This window comes from Melozone crissalis, unplaced genomic scaffold (genome assembly GCF_028551555.1).
Source record: "Melozone crissalis strain CALT ecotype California unplaced genomic scaffold, PUWL_Pcris_2 ptg000018l_1, whole genome shotgun sequence".
Lineage (NCBI taxonomy): Eukaryota > Metazoa > Chordata > Aves > Passeriformes > Passerellidae > Melozone > Melozone crissalis.
The window spans coordinates 44,913,067-44,932,904 of NW_026535796.1; the positions used below are offsets into that span (position 1 = coordinate 44,913,067).

The window sequence follows — 19,838 nt, forward strand, 5'->3', positions numbered from 1 at the left end:
TCTTACACAGCAGAAATCTAAGGGGACATCACTCTCCAATGCTTCCTATCACACAGCACCTGCCAGAGCCTTAGTGTGCCCAAACAATGATGGAGATCTGGATCAATTTTCAAGCAAAAGGAATAAAACTTTACATAGCTCTAACACACTTTTAACTCAGACCCATATGCCCTGTGGTTATTAAAAACCCCTCCTGCCAACATTACTGGCAGTAGCAAAGACAAGTGCCCATGGAGAGGACAGGATCACAGCCTTCTCCAGCAGCATCCCAAATCCTGGAACTCAGCTCACACTGCACACCTGCAGGCACTGCAGCCTTCCAGCCAATTCCTGCTGGGATGGACAGTGCTGAGAAGGAGGAATGTGGGGCTGCCCAGGCCAAGCAAGCTGGGACCATGATGGAAACACTGATGGGAGGCAGGTGAAGAAGCAGCTGACAGTTTTGGTTGGCTCACTTACACCAGAGCCTTTGTGTCAGGCTAGGGTAGTAGTCCACAGCAAATGGGTGACCAGATCATGAAAGCTGAGTAAGGGAACTACAGCACAAGGTCACTCATAAAAGAGGATAAGGACAGCAGTCATATTGAGGAAGTCAGCATAATCTTTATTGTGGTTTTTATATTAACTTATTAAGTTGGACAAGAGAGTTGAGGAACAACTGCTAAAGACACAGGAAATTGAATATGTGATCAGAGTGCCAGCAACTCTGAAGTAAATTAATAAAAATCTGAAATTCCCTGACATGAGCACTGATGCAGCAGCACCTCTTCCTTTGGGAGAAAAGCAGCTTTAATAATTCAGATATAATGTCTTAAGTATGTTCATCACTGAGGCATCAGTAAAGGCAGAAGTGCTGGGAGAAGCCTCATTCTTGCTCTTCTTATCCAAAAGCACAAAACAGTGTTGGTGAATAAACTGCTGTTCAGCCCCTGTGTTACAAAGGATCTGCTGAGCAAGCCTGGGTATTTATTGACCCAACTGCCAAAATCACATGGGTGAGAAAAATGGAGAATGGGGAAATGAAGGAGGAACCCAAATGGCTGCAGGTTAGCTCAGCTGGCTAGTGAACAGACAGACTGGCTCCCTGGATCCAGTGCTGCTGAAGGAAGGAACAAAATCGTGTTCAGTGAGGAAATCAGGCTTGCCAGGTCTAATACTCTGAGGGACCAATGAGGCTGCACAATAATCTTTTCCTTGTTAGAGCCACAGATTTCCAGAAGAAAAAACCCAAACTGTTAGAGGGCTACAGGGCAATTATATATAAATTATATATAAATTATAATTTCTCTCTTTTAACCACTTTGTAAGGACAGAAATAATTTGCCAGCTTTCCATGGTAGAGGAAATTTACTAGATGGCATTTGAATTCCTCACTCCCAAGATATTGTGCTGCTTGTAGAAAGGCTATGTTGATTAAGGTTTTGGATGATACAGAATTCTTGAGGATAGCCAGGAGTTTATAATTGGAGAGAACAAGCAGGAAGATTTTAGTATGCCAGTGGGTGGAAATGAGAGATGAAGGTTAATGTCAATAGCACCAAGAAAGAGATGCAGAGAGAGAAATGTCCCCATCTCCATGTTCCAGGTACATCCCCTTAACACCACCAGAGGCAATTTTGCATAGCTGGAGTATCATGTGCTTCCCAAATGTCAAGTTGTGCCCCTTGAATGACAGAGGAAAAGAATTCCCATTATTCTGAAAGCAGCTAGGAACAAATACCACCACAAAGATGAAGACACCTCCATGTCTCCACTGACATGTACCCTAAATCCCATGCACAGAAAGGGGTGTAATATAGAGGAGACCAAGAAAGGTGACCAGGAATGCTAATAGCTTTGGCAAGGAAAAATTAAAACTAGAACTTCTCCTTTCCCCAGAGGACTTACAGTAGGGAAAAGGGTGAGATACATGAAGTTATGAATACTCTTGAAAAGGTGAGTGAGAAAGGACCACCCAGTTCCTCAGAGGCACATCCATGCTGCTGATCAGGAAGTAGGTGGAACACTAAAAAAAGGATTTTTCCTTGCCACAGTTCAGTTAGCAATAGTATTATATCCCAAGAATGGCAATTCATTTAAAAAAAGGTTTAGAGAAAGCTCTGGAATAAAGATCAAACAGCATATTGAAATAATGTTGCAGATGTACAAAAATATAAACATATTCCATTGCTTATATAAAATTTCTGCTATTAGCAATTATCAGAAGATATTAGATTAGACAAGACATTGAGATAAAAGCACCCTTGTGTTTCCAGGGAGTATCATTTACTTCTGTGTGCCAGTCTTCCCTGCTTCCACAGTCCTGTGCACACAGAGCATCTACTCCAATTGGCACCAAGAGAAACCAGTCCTGAACTACACACACACACACACATGCTCACACATAACACACAACAAACGTTCCCCTCACAGACAAAGCTAAAACTCAGGCTTAGGCACATGAGTCCCAGGAAGTTAATTCTAAGCCTAGACCAAAGGTTCACCTAATCGCAGTTCACTCTCATCTAAGTTCTGAGGGTTGCATATACAAATATCCTTTATTAAAAATATCGGTTGTCTAAAATTGCTTCATTTTCACACCCATCCTCTTGGCATAAGCAGCATGCACCAACTTCAATTCAGAACACACAAAGATCCTTCTATTTCTGCAGAAAACTGAAGTCATGGGAATGAACAAACACACACACCACTGAAGCAGGAGGAGCTGCCCTGTTAGCTTTCCTTTGCCAGCTTGCACAGTCTCTTAACCCTTGAATAAGGACCAAGAGTGTCATCAAAAACAAAGTCCCACAGAACTCGAATCCAGGACTGGTGATGTGGGAGGTTATCATAATATTCTGCTGCAATCTTCTTCACCTGGAAGAAGAAGAGAGAGAATGAGTGTTGGGCTGCACAGAGTCAGGTGTGTTTCAACCTTCACACTCAGATCTGATAGCACAGCCATTACCTGAAGTTACTTGTTATTGCCTGTGAGCTTCTGAAGTTCAGCCAAATGAGACGTACTTAAATGCATTTAGATACTTCTTAACAGATTTCTGATGTAAGTTTTGCCTCACAGTGTCATAATTTGAAAGGCAGTGGATTGCTGCCTTCAGTCAGAACTATTTTGTGTCATTTCAGAGGTGGTGGGATCTCCACAATGAGAGATACTTTATCCACTTTATCAATTGCCAAGGCTCCAGCACACTATATTTAAAGCCCTGTTTGCCACTTGTAATATTCTTCTGTTGAGAGTTCTGGGTAAGAGAGAATTAACAACTGAGAAAATGACAGACACAGCCTTTGTTTTCTACCCTGCATTCTGTTACCGTGATGCAAATCCAAGAGATAGGTTCCTCCAGCAGGCAAAGAAAATTGCAGGGGTGGTCTGTTCTCCTCAGTCTGATATTAAAAATACTGTGAGATTCATTATTAGGTCACAAGTTTAATAAAATTTCATCTCTGCTACAATTCCCAAAGTCTAAAGACTGTTGCCATCAGAGAAGCACTGTGCATCATTGGGGTGATACTTGTAGTGGGAGTTAGGCCAGAACCAGAGGACAAAGAGGCTTCAAAGCTGGCAGGTTCAGGGGACTGTGAGGATTCCCAAGTTATCAGTTATTATTCCTGCTCCAACTAGATGCTTTGCTTTTTGAACACATTTATGAAGCAGCAGAATCTGTTAACTGTAGTACGCTTGCACAGAACTGCTTGGGCATGGTTTTATTGCAGCTCCACCTCTTAGACAAACAAAGCTCTAGAATAGAGCAGTTTGTCTTGCTGGAGAGCATGACTTCTCTCTTTAAAACCCTGCAGAATTCTAAAGCCAGCTACACTGAGCACAGAGCAGACTTCCAGTGAAGAGAGAAAGGGTTACACAGAAATCACCATGCAGGAAGAGGGTCTCATCACCACTGAGTGTAATGGGGAAACCTTAACACAGCATTTAACTGCTTGTGAAAAGGTAAGAATTCCAGTGAAAGTTAAATTATAAACTGGCATGGCTCCCTGCTAATCACCTCATTAATTCAGCTTCCTAGCAGACACTTCTCTGTGAAATAGGTTGGATAATGTACAAGAGTCTTTAAAATGTTTTACCTCTGTACCTCTGTCCCTTACACACTCCTGGTGCTCCTGGCATGTAGTGATGTGCTAGAGGTGGAAGATTCAGTTCAGGTCTGACTGTATTCTGTCTTTCACTGAATACCTCCAACTTCATAATCATTTTCTCTATCCTGCTTTAAAGCATTGGTTTGTACTTCAAAGTCGTTAATTTTCAATGGTTAATTTTCAATTATATTCAGACAATATCAGGATTTCTCCTTAGAGATATTTGTTAATGGCAGGAAGAGAGGTGATTTCCAGGTTTCCAAGATCTCTGGAGAAGCAGATTTGGTTCTCTGTGCTCCTTCTGTAATCCCAGTCAGAAATAATTTAATCTGGGTATTGTATCCTCCCTTTTCCCAGCTGGGTAATTGAAATAGCCAGAGGATGAGAGGGAGGACTATTTCTACAGTAAGCTCCCTTGAATGGAGGTCACTCATGAGGCCTGATGCAAACACAAAGGGTGGCTCAGACACCCAGCTTCAAAAGCTTCACTCTAGCTCTGACATGGTCATTTCCTAGCACACAATTGTTTAGACCTTCCTTCCTGCCTCCATTTTAGAAATTCTGCCTTTCAACTGTAGTTTAGCCCTCATCTACACTACCCAAGTTCATATGGCAAGTCTACCATTCCCCTCTTCCCCAGAGCCCCATGTACTTCTTGCTCTCTGAACCAGACCATGCTTTCTTAAGTAGTTACATTACCCTGCAGAGCTCTTGACCATGTTATATTTGGACCACAACAAGAGCTTCAGGGAGTTTTCCTCTATTGCCCCTTGTATATGGAAGTAGAAGGCTGGAGATTCACAGAAACCAATTCAGCTCCAAGGAAGCTCAGGCTGTGTCCTCTGGCTCCAAAGGCTCCAAAGGAAAAGTAGTGGTGACAAAGTAGTTAAAAATGGCCCAGAGAAGAGGCCAATAAGCAGCCTGCCTATGTTCAGCCCAATAGCTTCTGCAAACATGAGCAGCACCTGGTGCAGGAAGGCAGGCACCACTTGCACCACTGCAAGGTCTCTGGGCAGCTCAACTGTATGAGATGCACAGAAAATATGGAGAGGGAAGGTGAAACTGCAATAAGAAATGGAGAAAATAAAAAAATATAATGAATGCAGTTAGAGGAGGACTTCTGAAAGATCTTATGGAAAAGAAGGAAATTTGGTAGGTACATGTTCCCACCTTGCTAGTACATGGCAGGAAAGAATTTTAAAATATGTTTCTCTTTTATAATAGATCTATGCAAAAGTTTTCCAGCAAAACCATCTCATTTTTCATTCTTTCTTTCAGTATCTCCATACATAAAACAGAATTATCACCTTATCCACCAGAAAAACTGGATAGTGGGAGGGCAGTAATTGGGGTTTTAATACAGACTCCCTTTTAAATGCAACATCATAGGAGGAGTGGCTGAGGGAGCTGGGGTTGTTTAGCCTGCAGAAAAGGAGGCTTGGAGGAGACCTTATCACTCTACAACTCTGAAAGGAGGGTGTAACCAGGTGGGGCTCAGCCTCTTCTCCCAAGCAACAAGCAGCACAAGAGAAAAAAGGCTCAAGCTGCATCAAGGGGGAAGTTTGGACACCAGAAAGAATTTCTTCACTGAGACTTGTCAAACATCAGAACAGCTGCTCAAGGAAGTGGTGGAGTCACCACTCCTGGAAGTATTCCAGAAATGACTCAACATGGCACTTCATCCTACGATTTAGTTGATATGGTGGTATCAGATCAAAGTTTGGGCTCAATGATCTTGGAGGTCTTTTCCAGCCTTAATGATTCTATATCTATTAGTATGGTTGAGGCTAGAAGAGTCAGCTCTATGTTACAGTACAAACCCTGTAGATGCAGTTTCCAGGTAGCAAGTTTTGTGGCCAGATCATAGATTGTCTCAAAGAGGATGGCACTGTAATTAAGTATCCCAAAATCCTGCTCCTCAAGCTCTCCATATATTGCATTGTAGGTGATCCATTTTCTTCAACTCCTCCCTGCCTTCTTCCTTACAAATCTCAGCTGTAAGTCTTAACTCATTGCTGGTTTGTAAATGAAAATTGAGGCACATCTGGAGTGCTGTGCCCAGTTCTGGGCTCCACAGTACAAGAGGGACATGGAGCTCCTGGAGCGAGTCCAGTGCAGGGTGACAAAGTTGATTGAGGGACTGGAGCATCTCTCTAATGAGAAAAGGCTGAAGGAGCTGGGCCTGTTCAGACTTAAGAAAAGACAACTGAGAGGGAACCTCATCAATATCTTTAAGTATCTGGAGGGTGGGTGTCAAGAGAATGGATCCAGACTCTTCTCAGTGCTACCAAGCAATAGGACAAGGTACAACAGGCAGAAACTGATGCACAGGAAGTTCCACCTGAACGTGAGGAAAAACTTCTTTACTGTGCAGTAACTGAGCACAGGAACAGGCTGCCCAGAGAGAGTGCAGAGCCTCCCTCAGTGGGGATGTTCAAGAACCATCTGGACACAATCCTGTGCCATGTGCTTCAGAATGACCCTGTTTGAGCAGGGAGGCTGAGCCTCACCCATTCTGTGATTCTGTTAGGACAGACAATGTCAGTCAGGACAATTACTAGGCACTTGGCACATGGTATATTGAGGCTTTTCTTCAAGTAGGTCAAGGTGGCAGGGCAAGAAATCACATCTTTTGGACTGGAACTTTTGTTCTGGTTCTGTGATTGTAGAGCACAGTGACAGGACCCTACTCATACTCTTCATATCTGATAAGTACAAAAGTTAAATGCAGCCTAGTATTTCAGCATGCCTGTTACACACTCCTTGTCCTGGGGCTGTACAGAAGCTAGAGATCCTTGTGACACAAAGCTCAAAATTACATTTAGAATGCTTCAAGGCTTATTACAAGAAGTTCCTTTTATAGTCCTACATCCCCACCACAGGATGGTGAGTACTGGAACTAGCCCTCCTGGCCATCATAGGGTTAATGAAATCTGCAATTCAAAACCAGCACATCTACCATGTTTTCCAGTCTTTTCTGTCTAATAAATCTGGTTTCATACCATGTCTTTTCCTTTTCCCACAAGCTTAATGAGTAACTAGTTTGCCCCTGGTAACACTGCTGCTTTTATTGCAGCTTCTAATAGAGTTCCTCCTCCTTCTCCAATCTCCTTTCTCCATGAGCATACTCTGACAATTCAGACAATGAAGAATGGATCTCTTTACTCATTTGGTAAACATTGCAATATTTTATAGTTGTAAGACTTCATTCAAAGACTAATCTATTCTCAAGTCTACAGGGGTTTTTCTTAGAGCAGGGCCTTCATTGCACAGTTACATTTCATGGTCTCTTGTGCAATCTCTCATTATACTAGTGGGACAAGTGCTTACTGCACACCCATGTCACTGATCTTTAATATCCATAAGCTTATGAGCACAGCCTAATTCTTCCTCTTTCAAATTTGTCACAGTCATAGGGGAAAGGTCTTTCTAGTGGCAAACACATTACTCAGAACGTTCTGAATGACTCACCTGTTACAAAGGAAAACGCTGAATTTACTTTCCTGATAAGCAAGCTGAAAAGCTAGTTACTTTCCAAGATTAAGATCCAGTTATTCTCAAATCCCATTTCTCCCCTGATCTCAATCATGCAGGATAGACCTTTAAAAATAGAGATCTTTACTCCACTTTCTACTTGCCAATAATTAAAAATAAAAATAGTCTTGCTGAGAGATTATCCATACTACACAATGCAACTATTAGAAGTTCAAGTGTCTAAGAGACTAAATCTGAAAAAAAAAAAAAATCTTTGCTGAGTGAGGAATTTGCCAGGAGGTTAAGCAAAGTAGAGCAAGGTGAGGTTTCTTACCTGCTAGGAAGTTCAAGATTTAAAGTTAATCAGAGAGAATCTGTTTTCCTTATCTCTTTTCATCAGAGCAGCAGAGATTTTTTTCTCATTTTGCAGAAAAGAGTAACCAATTTGTTTTAATGGTCAAAGGATTTTCTACAGGAACTGTTTTGCCAAAGAAAATAGAAATTTTTAAAATAGAATTCTTTTTAATAGAATTTTTACTTGTAATTGATCTCTCATCAGACTCCAAGTGTTCCATATAGCTCTGTCAGGCAGCAGTGATGGACAAGCCTGCTCTCTCCTCCACCAGCAGGGCAAGTCTCAGTTGCCAAAGAGCAAAACACACATGAACACAAGCCCATGAAATTCAGCTAATAACTCCATCCTCTTTATGGAGGAGGGCAGACACTTCCAGCTGCTGCACTGCCTCAAGGAACTAGGCTGAACTATTTGTGGTGTGGGTGGAGAAGAGCTTTTCAGGTCTCAGTCAGGGCTGGAGCAACAGTCCCAGCAAGTTCAATTAGTCACTCACCTCCCTTGTGCAGGATACTGAGCTAACCTCCTTCTATTTTCACTTTGGTAATCTAAGTATCTAAGCCCATCTAACAAGTTTGAACATTTGAAACTAGAGCCAAGCACATGCACTTCCCCACTGAGCTTTCAGGTGTATCAGGGATGGGAGTGCCTCACAGGAGAGCTTCACATCCAAGTGTGGGCTGCTGCACCAGCTCCTCTGGGCCTCACCAGGAGCAGGCAGCATCTCCAGGACAGACCTCCAGCAGCACAGGAGTGAATGAAACACAATTGCAGGCTATATAGAGGCTTCCCACACCCTTCTGCACAAGAAAATCTCCTGTTGATTTGAATCTCCTCCCAGGGAGTGTTTCTGTGATGGAGAACATGAGCCCACACAGCAGGGTTTGCCCAGGTAAGCCATCACAGAAGTTGCACATGGCATCAGTAGTGGTGGGGAGGTCACAGCTCCTGAGCCTCAGGCTCTCCCTCCAGCTCATGTGGATATTGAGCAGCAATTCCACACTTTGCATCAGGCCACACAAAGGTCTTTCCTTCCTGTTACGTCAGAGAACTCGTGTGCAGGAGTAATCCTTGGAGTCACGTACCTCCAACACCGAGCACCTGCTGGGCAGCCCTTGCACAAAACACACAAGAGCAGCTCTGCACCTGGAGGGAGATGGAAAACCATTCCTAGACACCTGGGCTTTGCAAATTTGATTCCCACAGCTGATAAAACATAAACAAAAAGGGGTTTGCCTTTCAAAGGAGGAAAGCCACAATGCTTTCCCAAGGACAGGCCAGGCCTCAGTTTCTGTGGGTGGGGCAGGAGAGCTGAAAGGAGTCTCAGAGAGTGCGGCTTTATTTTCCAGTGTCAGGCTGGAACATGCCCCAAAAATTATGTCATCTCAAAACCAGAAAAATTTTCTTTGATGTTAATCAAGCAATATAGTTAGCAGATTGATCATTAGACAAATTTAAAGTAGCCATTGCCACCTGCCTCCCTTTAGATGGGTCTTTAAACTTTCAGAGTCGAAACTTAGTGGCTGAGGGATGTAAATCAAGACATTTAAAGCCTTGTTGGAGGATTTTATCATGCAAAAGGTATTCCTCAAGCCCTCTGAGGATCAGATGTTCTAGTTTGCATCAAATAAACTAAGTATTACAGCAGTTTGACAGCTGTTTCTCTCAATCTCGGGCTTAAAATTAGAAACAAATCCAGAAAAGCCATTTTCTCAATCTCCCCCCTTTTTTTCTTAAATTCATCAATTGCTATGATTTGAAGGGTTTTCTTTGACACAGTTTAGCAGCTTCAATAAAAATCCAACTCACTCATCTCATACTATACTTACCATGGGCAGTCTGCATCCAGGAATGCTGGGGAAGTCATGGTGCTCCATGTGGTAGCCTACATTGAAGGTGAGCCAGTTCAGAGGTCCATAATAAGAGTATGTCTCATACCCTTTCAGGAACATGTAGTGTTCTGCTATGAAGTGCCCAGAAATGGGATGAAGACCCAAGCAAAGAATAGTACCTGCTATTAGGTAAATAACAGGTTTGAGCCCCCACAGGTAGTAAATGATGAGGTCTATAGAAAACTGGACGAGAGCGTTGAGGATTTCCATCCGTGTGATTGCTTTGGGGTTCACATAGAGCGGCCTCAGGCTGTAGAACAGAGGCTGCAGGAACAGCCACAGCAGCTTCCGGAGCGGGGTGCAGAAAAACCAGCCCTCGAAGTCTGTGGGAATGTCCACGTCCAGGCTGTCCCCTCCCAGGTAGCGGTGATGGTCAATGTGGTATTTCTTGAAGGAGGCAGAGTAGGGGACGCCGATGGGCAAGTTGGCGAAGATTGCGAACCATCGGTTCCACCGGGCCTGCTTGTTCCCAAAGGCCACGTTGTGGGAAATGTCATGGATGGCCAGGGTCAGCGAGTGGTTGATGCAACCCCCAAAAGCATAAGCCCAGAAGAAAATCCATTTCCAAGATAAGTCTTTCACCAGGTAGCACGCCAGAAGCTGCGTGAAAACCATTCCAGATACAATCCACTTTAAATGTGGATCTGGTCCCATCAGAGTCTTGATCTCTGGATACTTTGCTAAAGGGAAAAATGCAGAGAAAAACTTGGTTAGACATGATTAGGCTAACACAATCACCACTGTGATTTCTGGTTTTATCACACTATGTTTGAGGCCCTGGTTTTATAAAATGTTAATTCCAAAGTAGGGTTGCCACTATGGTGAAAGTTTTGCTAGTTCCAGCATCATGTCCAGTTCTGATTGATATTGATATACATAGACATGTTAAAAAAATACCCTGATGGTCACTCTGTGGCATAATGTGCCTTTCCCACAATGAATGTTGTTTCACAGTGATGAGGAGTAATATGACAAATCCCACAGGACTTAAGCTCTAAGAAATACCTTCTGTCATGTTTTTAAGTTTTTTTATGTCCTTTTGTGTTTTGCTCAGATGTTATTTTCCACTAAAGGAATACAACTGCTTTCTCTGTAGCCCTTTTCACACTGCTGTTTCAAACACACAAGCAGAGAAGAGAGCTGAGCAACAGGCTCGCCAGGTCTTGCTCTGTGGTTAGATGACAAACACAGCATTTAAAAAAAAATTCCTAATTGTTTGAGTGTTTACCAGTGCTCACAACAGGTACAACTCTTCACACATAGTAACATCACAGTAAAGTCAGTAATATTATCAGGATTTTGTATGGCACGGCAAATTTTTCTCTGTTTCCATGTCACATACCAAAAGCAGGCATAAAAGCCACACAGATTATCACACAACAGCTTCATGAGGCTTCACAAATACTGCAGTACAGCAGAGACCTGGGCTAGGCCTGCAAGTCTGATTCATGTCAGGCCAAGACCAGCTTATTGATCTCCAGTCCCACCAGCCATCCATCTGTCCTTTAAAAGTAAACTAAAATACAGAGTACAGCTGATCATCTAGGTGCTGTTCACTGATTCACATCTCCTCTCTACAAACCCACACTTCTCACTTCCAGTATTAACTTGCACATGATTCTTTCTGCTGCCTTATGGCTTCTAGCCACGTACTGACCTCCTTCCTTTAACTCATACTTTGCATTTCTCAGTAATTGCAGCTTACACAGATAAGTGCATAAAGAAGTCACTCATTCTGAACCCTGAGGTTACACAGTGTCCCTGTGAATTTCATGGGCCCATTTTATGAATAGTAAAGTAAACATCACAAGACTGTCCCAGGATAATACCAATACAATAAAATCAAGATTACAATGATCTGCATCTATGCAGCTGTGTCTACTATAAACAGAGGCTGGAGACAATACATGTAATTTATGTGACCTTGAAAGCAGTGGCAGATATTGAGTGCTGGATGCAGAGAAGGTTTTTGTAGAAGTGAACCCTGAGAAGTTTACAGAAAGTCAAAAAGATGAAGTGCTACTTAAAGAAGCATGTTAATGTGGTCATGCTCTGCAACCATTCCAACCTTGAGCCTCTTGGCCAACTTCAGCTCATCTTGACAGAAATTAGAGATTACAAAGATTAGAAAAGTGCTGTGGAAGATGAGGACAAAGGAGATATACTCATATCTTCTGAGGATAAGGAGGCCAAGGTCACCATGAGGAATATTCAGGCAAGAGAGAGATTTCCTAAGTTCTGGGAAAGCTGTAGTGAAAGTTCATCTCTTTCTAAAGTCAGACAAATATTTTGACAAAAATCTCCAGAAACTCCAGGGATTTTTTTGTTTTGCTGTTTTGTTTTTTGTTGCGGTTTTCACCATTCTTGAAATTATATTTTTCACACCAATAAAGTTAACATGCCAAAAGTTATTCTTTAGTACCTGAATAGGTACTTTAGTTTTACACAGAGTGCTGCTTATGCAAAGTTTACTCTAAAGTACAAGGATATAACAGCCTATGCAGAAAGACTGTTCCAGGCATGCAGTTTTATGTAGCTTAATCTCATTCTTAGGGGCATCTGTCCAAAAGCCAGAAAATGCTTTAATAAGCCAAGCCACCTCAAATGTTGTCAGATGATGTGGCTGGTAGAGGTAAGTTACTTCAGTCACCAGAAGAGACGAAATGTAAAACAACCAAATCTGCTCCTCAGCCTGCTCAAATTGAGGCCACAATGACACCTCCTCAAAAAAAAAACCAAAAAAGAAATTTTAATGGGATGTGAAAATTGCTTAGACATGCTTCATACTGTCATTTGAAAATAATGGAAGGTTTTGACCTATTTCTTTCTCTGGCAGCCAACAAGGCCTGCAGATTCCATTTGAAAGGTTCCAGAGCAGGTGTGTGCAAGCAGCAATGCAGGCAGGTTGCACTTATCACAGGTGACAGCTATTAAGTAACTTGCCAGGGTTTAATATTAAATTCAACACATGATTAACTCCAACAGTAAATTTTTGCATACTAGTCAAACCACAATACTGTGGCTGTTTATCATTAATACTGATAAAGGCATGAAACCATGGCGTGGAAAAATTCAGGTTTCTCCTCGCAGAGAAACATGGCTTGGGCAGGGGGTGGATGAAGGCATGGACACACAAGACAGGACAGGACACAACACCTGCAGCCATGTGACTGCAAGGGGACCAAGTTTTGTCCTTTGCAGTCAAATGAGAACAGGAGAGACCCAGCTGCTCTGGTGTCTGCACAGCACATCTTCCAGCCTCCAGCTCACTGAGGAAGTCTGTTAGCTCAGGCCAGCAGAGAGGTTACCCATGTATGCTGCTTCTAGTCTGAGTTCCTGTCCAGACTGAGCCACTGTCCTGCTGAGAGGGTAGATGGTGTAGATGTACAGCAGTGCACAAGGTCTCTCTGCTCCATGATGATGAGACAGCATTCCCCACTCTTACAAGTCTAGAGAGAACAAATGCTGCAAGTGTATTTTCAGACGGGTTCACAATTCTGAAACAACCCATTTACTGAATTAACTTTTCACAGAGATGACTCCACTGTTCTACACATCTTTTGAGAGGGAGGTCTCACTCACCAAGTGCCTAAACTGACAAATTAATCTGACTAATTTTGTTCCATTGATGCTTCTCTCTGGAGATCCAAGAGCACTCACCATGGCCCTACAGTGATCCTCAGTTAGGGCTGGAGCAATTGTTCCTGGACAGGCCATTGGCTGCCAAATCTTGCTGTTCCTCCTCCTCAGGAGACAGCGAATACCTTGTTCTGAGCTCTTACTCATCCTCTGTCCTACTGATCCTGTCCCTGAGATAACCCAGTGATGGCACCAGACACAATTTCTCATTGATGTGACACCACACACTTCACACTTGGATATTTTGGTGCACATGGGATTTGAAAGTGAACAAGAGCAGGAGCTGCCCACAGAGACAGTGGTGATGGAGGTTTAAAGAAGCAGCAGCCTTGCCCACATCCATGAGAAACTAATAGTAAAAAGTGAAGAAATTTCATTTCTTAATTTTCCTTCCTTTTCCTTGCAGCATACTGATCCAGTCAAAGTGGACACACTCCTCAGCATAAGTCACTTAGAAGGTTCATTAAAGGGAAGTAGGAAAAAAAAAAATCTGTGATACTGCTGTCCTGGACTGCATTGTATTGATTATGAGTCCCTGCCACAACAGATAAAAGAGACACCAGGCACAGGATGTAAGCTTTACTGCTCCATGTCCTACGCTGGAGCTGGTATTTGTACTAAATAAATACACAAAACAAAGGAAGAGAGTTTACTAGCATCATAGTGTTTTGCCTTGTAGCAGTTCAGCTCAAAAACCTGCTTATAAAAGCACAGCACACCGAAATCCCCAGAGAATGGCATGGCTGAGTTGGAGCCAGTCCAGAGGAGGGCTGAAAATTGTCAGAGGGCTGGAGCATCCCTCCAGTAAGGAAAGGCTGACAGTTGAGAATGCAGGCTGTTCAGCCTGGAGAGGAAAAGGCTTTAGGAACAATTTACTGCCTTTCAACATCTAATGGGGGTTTACAGGAATGAAGACTAACTGACTGTTTAGTAGGGCTTGTTGTGATAGGTCAAGGAGTAACAATTCCAAGCTAAAAGAGGAGACATTTAATCTAGACATAAGGAAAAGATTTTTTACAATGAGGGTGGTAAAACACTATCACAGGTTGCCCAGAGAGGTTGCAGATGCCTCATCCCTGGAAACGTTCAAGGGCAGGTTGGCTGGGGCTCTGAACAACCTGATCTAGTTGATGATGTACCTGGTACTCAATATATTATATGACCCTATTATTAATTCCTTTATTAATTCAAAAAATGTATTAGTCAAGACACAGGTAGGATACACAGAGGACAATATACATGACAACACCTTCTGGTTTTTTCAGAGTCTCCTGTGAAAAAGCCCCTCTGCTACACAAAATAAGAAACATTTTTGGCCCAGCTCATTACACTGAAGTTTTATATGTCCACTGTGAAAGGCCAAGTGTCTTTGTCACCCACGAGCTTCTAAATACCTTAGTGCTAGCTGGTCCAAGGGCAGTGGGCCACCCAGCAGTGGCCACCACCAGAGGGAAAGTAGTGGAAAAGTGGAGAGAAAGCAGTGGTGCCACTCTGCTGGTGTCAACAGAGGTGGATGATGTCAGCACATCACTATGCCAGCAGCTGTAACCTGCTTGCTTACATTTGTTTATTAGTGCAGAGCAAAAGGATGTAGGAATGCTAGAAGGAGGGCTTCCAGCTCCTTCTGAAACAAAAATCTGCAATATGGACTAAGCTGGATCCTTAGGTTGTACTTAATGCATTTCCCATGGAAGACCACAAATGCTGAAATCAGTCATTTTCTGCCCATGTGATTTATTTCAAAGGTGATGCCCACAGGGGACTGGCAGGAGCACTGGGACAGCAGCTCTCCTGGGTGCTCACAGTCAGGGGCAGCACTGTGCCCCACACTGCAGCATAGAGGGCAAACATCGTTTCTTCACCAGAAGCACATGTACTTCAGAGCTGTGATTTAAGCTAGGGACATAATATATTGCATATTTCAGTAGGTACAACTTATCAGAATTTTCATAAAGTGAGATTTAAAAAGCAACAACTGGAAGAAATAGCAGATTAATCTCTAAATAAGAGAGCAGAGCTGGAAACTATACTCAGATCAGCTAAATGCTAAAATAAAATGGATTTTGGCTTTTTTATTTTGTTCCACTTATCCCCATGAGCTAACATCTCAGCCTTCCTACAGGATAAAGTACACATAAAACACTTGCACCATCTCCACTCCAAAATAACTTGCCAAAAACTAATTACATAACTATTAAGCATTCTTGTATGGTAGATCATATTCAGATGTTCCTGGTCTATCCCGAGCAACACTGATTCAGCTCTCATCCTCAGCAGCAAACAAATGCTTCTCTAAGGATCCTGTGAGGCAAGACATTTTCTGTCTTAGAGTAATTTTATAAAAAGTTAGATCCAGCCCATGGCATAAATATGATCTCACTCTTCCCATGTCGCAACATATTGCTCATTGCTTGCATTTGGGAAACTGTTTGCAGGTGAAATGACCAGACATTGTATGATTATGGTGTTACCTGCATTTAAGCAATGATTTTTTCATCTGTCAAGAGTGAAAAGACATCAACACTTCCCCCTGAGCAAGAGCAAAGTTTCTCCAAGTCTTTCAGTCCAAGAAATCCTTACTGGCAAAAAGTAGAAATCCTATTTCTACTAGATGCCCTCTCTTGGTTATATCTAATTGCATTTTTGTAACTATACAGAAAGGCTAAGCAGATCTAGATGAACAAACTTTTCCATCAGGAAGTTTTTAACCAGATCTTTCCCTAACAGAGCTTACTGCAGCATTACACAAATCCCAGTCCTGACACAAGGCAGTAACAGGCTTTTCATAAACAAGACAGGGAGAGAATAGCAATGAAACCATTCCATTTCATAAACTGCAAAGCGTGAATAACGTGTTCAGGAACATGTATAACGTGATCAGGGTCCAAGTGCCAGCTTGGCAAGAGATCTCCTCCACTCTAAGTCAGAAGCAGCTGCACACAGACAGTACTAAGCACAAGCTACATTTTAATACCGAGAGACAACAAAGAGATAAGAGAGACAATATCTCCTCTCCCTTGTGCAAAATGTTGGTCTATTTGCTGGTATAATTACAGACTTTAGGAATGGCAACCCTCAGCTAGTGCAGCAGTGTCCTGCCACGAAGCCAATTTCCAGCCAGCCCAGGTGACAAACACTGCTCACAGCTCTGTGGCTAACTGGAACTGGCTGCCCAGAGAAGCTGGGATGGCCCATCCCTGGAAGTGCTCAAGGACAGGTTGGATGGGGCTCTGAGCTAGCAGAGGATGTCCCTGCCCATGGCAGGGAGACTGGACTCAGGGAGCTCTCATTCACGCACAGTCACTGACTACAAAAGCCTTACAGACACCTGGGCTATGAACTCTTAAACCAGGACAAACAAATTTGTGATGAACTTTTTTTACTTGACAGATGCTCTATAGGAACATATTGGGACAACAGACCAGGAAACACCACTTATGTAGAAAGAAACTGCCTTATGTGTTTGTCAGTTGGCCCTTTTTTTTTTCCTAACAGATAATTTCCATTTGTATTTAAATCCAAGTAGCCATGCCTGAGAGAGACCAACATTTTAAAAAGCTGCAGCCCAGAGAACAATCAAGTTTCAGTGCTTAGCAACTAAATCATTAACCTATTGGGAAGGAAATAGTTCCTTTCCCAGCATGGAATGCTGTCCCCAAGGCATTGTTGTACACAAAAATGTAAAATACATGGATTTTTATAGATATTTGTACATATGCATTTAAGACTCTTAGTGTGTACTCCAGCTTAGCAGACACTAAACACTTTGGTAACTATATACTCTCAATAGTAGGTGACTTTATGCTTTGAATAACAGAGTGAGGATCATTACAGACATTTAAAGTCCATTCTGCCTTATCAGACACAGATCACTCATATCTCTCTTTCCATGTTGTATCTCTCTCTGCCCTTCCTTCCACTCCCACAGCTGGGACGGGGGAAGCTGTAAAGCAGGAGATGGACCTTGATTCCAACTGCTTGTTCTTAACTCAAAGAGGGAGTGGGCAAAACCTCTGCAAGTGTGCTGCTGAAGAGTCCTGAAAAGAGTTTGCTGCAACAAGGGACGCCAAGGACCTCCTTACAGCTTCATCATGGTTTGCACTCTCCATTCTATAGCACAACCAAAAACACAAGCAAGCGGCAACTCTCCATACACCCTCCCACCCTTAGCTCACCAAAATGTAGTCCCTTGACTGAAGGGATGAGAAGCACAACAGCAAGAAGCATCATTTGCTATACTGATGTAATTTGACTATCATGATTACACAGTAAAATAATTATTCTTGGATGCCATTTAAACCTGGACGTGGATATTCCACCACTGCAACTATACCAGAAATGTTTTTGTAATTTAGATTAATCCTGGATTAATCTGTAAGATTGTGGGGGAGTGAAAGAACTGCATCTAGTTACTATATACCCTGTGCAGCAACTGAGACAGAAGTTCTACTGCCTTTTTATAAAAGTTCTTTCTAAACTTCATCCTACTCATAAGAGGGAAGAAAACAAAACGACCAAGCCACCCAAATGAAAAGAGGGAGGGAAATCAAAATCTTTTTTATTAATAAAAAGTTGAAAATGTATTTTTAAGAGATACGCAACAGTACTCTGTGACAATTCTGAATTATCAGTTATTCTCCAAAACGATCTTCAGAATAGCCCAAACCCCCCCACAAAAACAAGCCTGCCGACCCACCACACTCCTGAGCGCAGATAAGCGCTGCGTGTACAGCACGAAAGTGCAGGAGTGTACCTTGTCCCCGACAAGCAGCGGGATTTGCTATTGTTCTCCAGCAGATCGGACCCGCACACCATGGCGGGTTTACTTCCATGCCGTACCCAGGCACCGGGAGGGAACACGTGCCCGCAGGAGCGCTCCCAGCCTGCGCCCGGGGCACACCCGGCGGGGCCGCCGCACCCCCGACCGAGGGCAGCGGCCGCTGCCGGGGCTCGGTGCGGGCAGGCGGGCGCTGGGCACGGCCCCTGCCACCCCTGACCCGGCTCGGTGCGGGCAGGCGGGCGCTGGGCACGGCTCCTGCCACCCCTGCCACCCCTGACCCGGCTCGGTGCGGGCAGGGGCGCTGGGCACAGACCCTGCCACCCCTGCCAGCCCTGACCCGGCTCGGTGCGGGCAGGCGGGCGCTGGGCACAGACCCTGCCACCCCTGCCAGCCCTGATCCGGCTCGGTGCGGGCAGGGGCGCTGGGCACAGACCCTGCCACCCCTGCCAGCCCTGACCCGGCTCGGAGCGGGCAGGCGGGCGCTGGGCACAGACCCTGCCACCCCTGCCAGCCCTGACCCGGCTCGGAGCGGGCAGGCGGGCGCTGGGCACAGACCCTGCCACCCCTGCCAGCCCTGACCCGGCTCGGAGCGGGCAGGCGGGCGCTGGGCACAGACCCTGCCACCCCTGCCAGCCCTGACCCGGCTCGGAGCGGGCAGGCGGGCGCTGGGCACAGACCCTGCCACCCCTGCCACTCCTGACCCGGGGCTCGGTGCGGGCAGGCGGGCGCTGGGCACAGCCCGTGCCGCCCCGTCCCCGCTTCCACCCCTGACCCGGCTCGGCACAGCCGGGCTCGATTCGGCCGCGGCATCCCCGCCACTGCTTCCCCAAGGCAGAGTGCTGGGAGCGCTGCGCTCCTCGGGGTGCACACCCAACATCCCACCGGGCTGCGGCACTCGCCCTCCGCAGCCTGGACGCCAGCCCGAGCCGCACCGACACCGGCGCTACCGGCGCGGACCCCCGCCCCGCTCCGCCCGTCCCCTCCCGTCCAGCAGCGCAGCCCAGCCCGGCTGCCCGAGCCGCCGCGGCCGCTCCCGGGCTCCCCGCCGTACCCAGGATCTCCTTCCTGCGCTGCGTGTGGGGCTGCTCCGTGTAGACCCACTCGAAATCCTCGCGGGTGACCCGGTTCCCCATGGCGCCTGCTGCGCCCCGCTCCGCGCTGCCCTTACACTGTCCCTATAGCTCCGCGCTGTCCTTACACTGTCCCTATAGCTCCACGCTGCCCTTATAGCTCCGCGCCCGCGGAGGGGCGGCTCCTCCGCCCGCCCCCGCCCCGCCGCACCGGGACAGCCCCGCGGCTTCGCTCGGTGGCAGCAGCCGGGAGAGCTGCGGAGCCCTCCGGGATGTCCGGGGCAGTCCGGCGGGAAGAGGGTGTCCCGGGGCTGGCTCGGGACACGGGCCGGGCGGCCGAGGCTCGCCGTGCTGCAGGCGGCAGCCAGGAGAGTGTGAGCGGTGGGCAGGGCAGGGCAGGGCAGGGGGATCCCCGGCACAGCCACCGCATCCATCGCTGCCTCGGGCGGATCCAGAGCACAAGGGGAACTCCGGCGCTGCAGGACCCCGGGCGCTTCCAGACACAGCTTTTGGAAAGCAAAGGTACTCCAAACGCCATAAAT

At 45.3% G+C, this 19,838-nt stretch overlaps 1 protein-coding gene across 1 annotated transcript; it reads right to left on the reverse strand.

Moving 5' to 3' along the window:
• Positions 1 to 2,581: 2,581 nt before the first annotated feature.
• Positions 2,582 to 19,359, reverse strand: DEGS2 (delta 4-desaturase, sphingolipid 2). Its single transcript, XM_054275626.1, has 3 exons — positions 19,278 to 19,359; positions 9,745 to 10,487; positions 2,582 to 2,856 (listed from the first exon to the last, which is right to left on the reverse strand). Exons 1-3 carry the CDS (start codon positions 19,357 to 19,359, stop codon positions 2,713 to 2,715), a joined length of 969 nt encoding a protein of 322 aa, XP_054131601.1. The 3' UTR covers positions 2,582 to 2,712.
• Positions 19,360 to 19,838: the final 479 nt, after the last annotated feature.

Coding starts and splice junctions, on each gene's coding strand:
- DEGS2 (XM_054275626.1), bottom strand. CDS start 19,359: ATGGGGAACCGGGTCACCCGCGAGGATTTCGAGTGGGTCTACACGGAG. Junction 10,488..19,277: donor GCGCAGGAAGGAGATCCTGG/GTACGGCGGGGA, acceptor TTTTCCCTTTAG/CAAAGTATCCAGAGATCAAG. Junction 2,857..9,744: donor CTGGATGCAGACTGCCCATG/GTAAGTATAGTA, acceptor TTCTTCTTCCAG/GTGAAGAAGATTGCAGCAGA.